This window comes from Gavialis gangeticus, unplaced genomic scaffold (genome assembly GCF_001723915.1).
Source record: "Gavialis gangeticus isolate Ggan-Ray unplaced genomic scaffold, GavGan_comp1, whole genome shotgun sequence".
In the NCBI taxonomy this organism is placed as follows: domain Eukaryota; kingdom Metazoa; phylum Chordata; order Crocodylia; family Gavialidae; genus Gavialis; species Gavialis gangeticus.
In genome coordinates this window covers 3,290,820-3,296,825 of record NW_017729019.1, presented here as the reverse complement: position 1 = coordinate 3,296,825, position 6,006 = coordinate 3,290,820, and the positions used below count along the sequence as shown (strand labels likewise).

Below are 6,006 nucleotides of genomic sequence, written 5' to 3'. Positions count from 1 at the left end.
TGCACCAATACATCATTCTGATATTGGATCAGTACCGATAGAAAGAAAACTGGCTGTATCAGACATTGGCCCGATGGGGCTGATAATATAGCCAATAAATACCCGTGCTGCCGGCAACTGCAGTGCAGCACTCAGGCAGTGAAGAATATTCTTTGAATAGCCTATTTCCAGGAGTCGTACTTGCTACAAGCCTCTCCTTTTAACATGTAAATTCATCGCCACATGGAAGAGCCTGACCCCTGTGCCCCCCAGCCCCCCAACAACCTATTTGAGTGGCCATTAAACCATGCCCATTTTGGATGCTAATTCTCAGTGATTGATTTCTCTCAGGTGTGAATAGGGGAGGAACACTTAAGTTAATCATCATCCCATTACCCAGTCTGGACCTTGTGCTGTATTTTAAATGGTCAAATCCCCAATCTGGATTGTATTTTAAGTGGTCGGTTTGTTCCACACCTCTTCTGATCCATCAGTTTCTGTGAAAGCCTCATCTTTATTACCATAAAGGAATGTTGAAGGTAGGAATATCTCCAACACTGCCAGTAATGAAGGCTGACACAGAGAAATCACTTAACATTTTGGCCATGTCCTTACGTTTAACCCTTGGTTTATCAACTGTACTTATTACTTCTTTCACAGCTTACCTGTTTCTGATATACTTAAACAACGTTAATTTAGTTGTTTTTTTTTAACTTGAGCTGTTTGCTCTTTGAAATTTCAATTTTGGCTCTCAAACTACTTCATTTGGCTTCCTGTAACTCATACCCTTGTCTATAGGTTTTCCTACAGTCTGGTTTCCAAATGAATCTTGTTATTTAGCTATATTGGTTCACCCCTTTATTGCCTGGTTTCCTTTCTGTTTAACTGTGGTTCTGAAGCTGTCCATGTTTGTGCGTCTGAGTGGCTTCTGTGTAACCTCTATGAATTTCACTTTTAAATATTTTGACTAATTTCATTTTAAGTGAAAGTGCCCCTTCTAAAGTTGTGGCACCACATCCCTTTTTGGTACTCACTTTACTAACAGTATGTTGAATATAATTGTATTGAAGTCACTTGCCTGCTGCTTGATTTTTTTTTTTTTTTTTTTTTTTCCCCCCCCCCCTTCTTTCCTGTGAGTTTACTTCAAATTAACACCCTTCCTCCTGTTGTTTAGCCATTTTTGAAAACTTTGAATTTCATTCTGAGAAGAAGGTCATTTGATTTAAGGTCTGAAATTTGGTCTCTTTTTTTTCTCCTTTCCTTTTTCCGAATTTTCATTGTCGTGAACTTCATTCTTCTTCCATATTCCGTTTGTTTCAGTGTTGGGGAAACCTTTACAGGATTGTATTGCATACATTTGTGTTACCAACTGAAGGTTTGATTAGCACCTATGAAAGTAGGAACATTTTAAAAAATGAAAGCTTGGGTTCTTTGGATTTCATCATGCAGACTAGATCAATTGCCCTGCCCCCGGCTTTATTGGTCTTCTCTGACATGTAGAAGACCTTCCTATAAAATACTGCATTGTAGGGAGAGGAGAGCAGAGTATTTGGATGCAGGAAAAAAAAATTATACTAATCTTAAATTTGCAAAACTTAGTCTAAAACATTTCTCTTCCTTCAGTCTCTCCTTTCCTGCTGGGCCGAGCTCTTTGGGCTGCCAGTCGTTTCACGGTTGCTATGTCTCCAGAACTAATCCAGCAGTTCCTACAGGCTACAGTCAGTGGTCTCCATGAGACCCAGCCCCCTTCTGTCCGGATTTCTGCAGTCAGGGCTATCTGGGGGTAAGTAGACCACACAGTATGATTGACCTTGTGGATGGAAAAGAATCTTTTGAGAAGAAATGGTTTAATACAGTTGGTGCTATAGATAAGGAAAATTGAGGTGTACTTTGGAGGCAGACTTTTTATAAATGAGGGGCAGGTTTGACTCTTAAAACATTATAAAGTTCTAAACCAACCTAAAACTACACAAATTGACCACGTAAGATATGCTGTTGAAAGTCAGTATGACAAATGCTTTCAAAACACCACAGTAAGAAAGCATGGGGACAGAAGGAGGTACTGGCTCATAGGAATATAAGCAAGTAGGGCTGGAAGGGGCTGGTGGTGGTGGTTGTGGGGGCAGAAGTGCCCCCAGCTCTCCTTCTCCTTTGCCCTGGGACCCCATGGGTTGCTCAGGTTGCAGGGTCCTTTGAGCTTGAGGGGTGACTCTATGCTGGGGTGCAGGTTGGGAGGTGGTGTGAGGGTGAGGTGGGGAGGAAAGGCCAAGGTGTTTAGCTAGAAGGGTGGGACAGGTACTTGCCTGCTGTGCTGGGCAGTGATCCACACGCCTGGCTGTGTGTGTGCCCCTCCTCAGCCCTGCTGGAGCCTCCTCGAGCTCGCTGTTGGGCTGTGCTGTAGCCCTACCCTTTGCCCCATGTTTGAGGGGGCTGAGCCCCATTAGCCCCAGCCTTCCACCGCCTATGATCACAGGGTAGGGTGAGAAGAAGAGATTAGACTAACAAAACGCAAACACTCAGACCCACACAGGAGGGAAAAGAGAAGCACAATCTGGCTTTTTCAGATTATGGACAAACAGTGGAAATGGAGGAAGGGGTACATTATTTGTCAGAAGAGGGTAAATGTGGAGTTGCAGCAGCAGATAGTTGGCAGTGGAGTGGGGAGGGGAGGGTCCACAGGTGTTGCAGGAGCTCCCTGGAGCATCAGCAGCAGTAGAGGGAGAGGAGCCCATCCTTATCTCTGCCTTCCCCCCCGTACAGGGGGAGACTGGCATAGGTTAAAGCTCAGGAGTTCCTGCTCCCAGGTCCAGCCAGGCCCCCTCTTCTTCCCCCTAGCCAGTTTCAGATTGCAGTGCTCCTTGTGAGCTGGATCAGGTCCCACTTCCAGTGACAGGATGAGCAGTCTCACTTGTCCTGCCACTGAATTGTCAGGTACAGAGCCCTGCTACAGATTTATTTGGGGAGCAATGGGTTGGGATGAGTAGCAACAGGGTGTTAACCCCTCAAGAACCTGCAGCTGCTGTGTCACCTCAGGGAGCCACAGGGTTGAAAATCACTGTTACTCAAAGCAGGTACCCAGTAGGACTCTATCCTCCTGGACATGTGATGGCAGTATTTAAGCTTGTGGCTTCCTGAATGGGCAGAGCAGCTCAGGAGCCCCCGGGGTTAATGCTACCATCTCTTGCCTAATTGCTACCCAATGTACCGCAAAACTCTGTGGCAGGATTAACAGCAGTGCTGGAGCTGCTGGCTCAGGGAGCCATTGGAGTTAACACCACCACCACTTCCACTGCTGCCTAATTCTCAGCCCTGTTAGGAGCTCTGCAGGCCAGATGATAATGCTCTTGAGCCTGATCCGGCCTATAGGTAGCATATTTGACACCCCTGTTCTAGTTAGAACTGAAGTTCTGTTTTCTGCCATGTTTTTCTTTAGTTACTGTGACCAGCTGAAGAGCTCTGAAAGCACACATGTATTGCAGCCTTTCCTTCCCAGTATCCTTGATGGACTGATCCACTTGGCAACTCAGTTCAGTTCAGAAGTCTTAAATCTTGTGATGGAAACACTCTGCATTGTCTGTACAGTAGACCCAGCTTTTACAGCAAGTGTGGAGAACAAGATCTGTCCCTTCACTATTGCAATCTTCCTTAAGTATAGTAATGGTATGTGCCTAAGGTTTGTCTCTGACAATATAGCTATTTTTGCATATGAACCCTTGTTAAGCTTAATGTCTTGTAAAGTTGATTTTTAAATTTAGTGTTTAAAATTTACAGAGAAACAGTTCAGAAATGCATTGGTTCATATATTAAGGCCAGAAGGGGTCACCGTTATAACAAGTCTGTTCTCCTTAAGTGCCAGAGAATTTTATTCATTGATTTCTGTAACTGACCCATATTTAATGAGTTAATTCAACCACTACTTTAGAAAGTCACCACTTGGGATTTAAAGACTTCAGGTGACGACGAACCTACTACATCTCTTAGTTAATTGTTCCAAAAATATACTTTATTTCAAATCCTGTGTCACAACAGGCATCCTGACTGGGTAACAAGTGTTCAGGAAACCATGTGCACCCAGTATGAGAACTGAACAGCTGGATTCAAATTTGAATGATTATGCCAACCTGACATGGCTGACAAGGAAACATCATAGGCTATCACCTTGATAGAGGGTAGGGGCCTATATCAGGGGGCCTCTTGTGGGCCAGCTGCTGACACACACACACCAGGGCTCTGTCACTGGGAATTTGACAGCTGGCCTTGCCCCTGAATTCCCAGCTGTTCTATGAGTCCCACTGGCCACATAAAACAAGCTGGATCTTTGAGCACCCCTGATTAAAGAAAATGGTCTCCATGACTCTGGGACAAGCAGTGGTCCAGAGCAGGAAATGCTGGTGCTGGCTCTGGCTGCATGTTGTTGGGGCCTATACAGGAGATACAGAATTGGTTTGACCTGGAGCAATGTTTAGCACACTTCCCTCCTTTAGTAAGGATTGAGAATGTGTATGTGGGCAGTGAATCTTGAAGAATTTCATTTCCTGTGCAACTTTGTTTTCTTTAGTGTGGCTAAAAGAAATGGCCGTGTAATTGGACGATCCAGTAAAAGCTATTTCTGTAACATGTCTTGAAATTTGCAGTTTTCCCTTTGGAGACAAACATCTGTGAATTTGTCTTCATAATTCGTGCTTTCTCATTTCAGATCCAGTTGTGGCCTCTCTTGCCCAAGATATCTTCAAAGAGCTAGCGCAGATAGAAGCCTGCCAAGGTCCGATGCAGATGAGATTAATCCCAACTCTTGTCAGCATCATGCAGGCTCCTGCTGATAAGATTCCAGCAGGACTTTGTGCAGTAAGTATTATGGGAGAAGGTATTTAGCTGCAGATGATTGTCTTGCAGGTTAAAGGATAGGGTTTGCACCTTCCTGCTTTACTAGTCTCTTCTGGTATTAAAAGATTGGATGCCTTTACATTACCTGTAAGCATTTGCTTAAATGATGAACAAAAACTTTTTCTTGGAAAAAAGGAGACATGCAAGGAGGGCAGAAGGATTTGCTAGAGCCTTGGGATCTGCGTTTTGTCAGTCAGCTGTTATATGGTCTTTAGAATGTTATTAGCTGTTTTTTACTATTTGAAATATTGTAACATATGGTGCTAGTTTTCAATCAGTGGAGAATTCTCCAGTAGAACACGCAGTCATGCACGTCATACAGCCACAGATTGTTGGAAATCAAGGTATTTGCATCTTCCCATATGGGTGTACCATTGTGTGCACTATAAATGTATTGTATGTGCAACTGTGTATATGTAAAGCATCGGATTAGGATTCCATGTATATGTGGCTAGTAAATGGTAGCTATATTTAAAAATGTTGTGGCTATCAATAAGTAATCTTTTAGACCAGTTTGTCTAACAATTAGTACGGGGATAGGCAAAATGCAGCCCGGGCTAGATCCAGCCCACAGAGGGACTTTGTCTAACCCGTGGCGGGTCCCTCAGTCCTGCCTGGCCTGGGCACTGTCTGGCCTGTGGTGTGTCTTGCCACCCCTGGGCAGGCAGCAGGGCTGGGGTGGCTCCGTGGCCAGACTCCATTTCCCAGCAGCCACGACAGCTTCTTCCGGCTGCCCCTGCTGCTGGCTCCAGCCCCTTGGCAACCATCCAGGATCTGTGGCCAGGGCCTGAGCCCCAGACCCTGTGTGGGTGGTCGGGGTCCCTGCAGTGCTCATTCCTGACCTGCCTGCCCTGGCCGTAGCGGCAGTGGCGAGACAAAGTGGGACCCAGAGCTGCCCTGCTAGGCATGGGGGGCCTGGAGGCAGCGCTGGTGGCAGTGGCAACTGCAGGAAGGAGCTGCAAGACAGCCCTGGCACAGGCTCTGGGTTCCGCATTTTTCTGCTGCCACTGCTCATCATGGCCGGGGTGGGCAGGTCCAGAGTGGGTGCTACAGGGACCTTAACACCCCCCCCCCCCCAAAACACAGGGCAGGCTGGGACTGTGCACTCAGCCCAGGGCTTGGGCCCTACCTACGCAGGTCCCA

General features: G+C 45.9%; 1 protein-coding gene across 1 annotated transcript in view; it reads left to right on the top strand.

Moving 5' to 3' along the window:
- Window positions 1-6,006, top strand: part of IPO9 (importin 9) — an 81,930-nt gene that overhangs the window by 43,769 nt on the left and 32,155 nt on the right. The window contains exons 14-16 of the mRNA XM_019513826.1: window positions 1,603-1,762; window positions 3,413-3,639; window positions 4,676-4,824. Of these exons, the coding sequence (XP_019369371.1) occupies window positions 1,603-1,762; window positions 3,413-3,639; window positions 4,676-4,824 (536 nt within the window). The remainder of the gene's footprint in view (window positions 1-1,602; window positions 1,763-3,412; window positions 3,640-4,675; window positions 4,825-6,006) is intronic.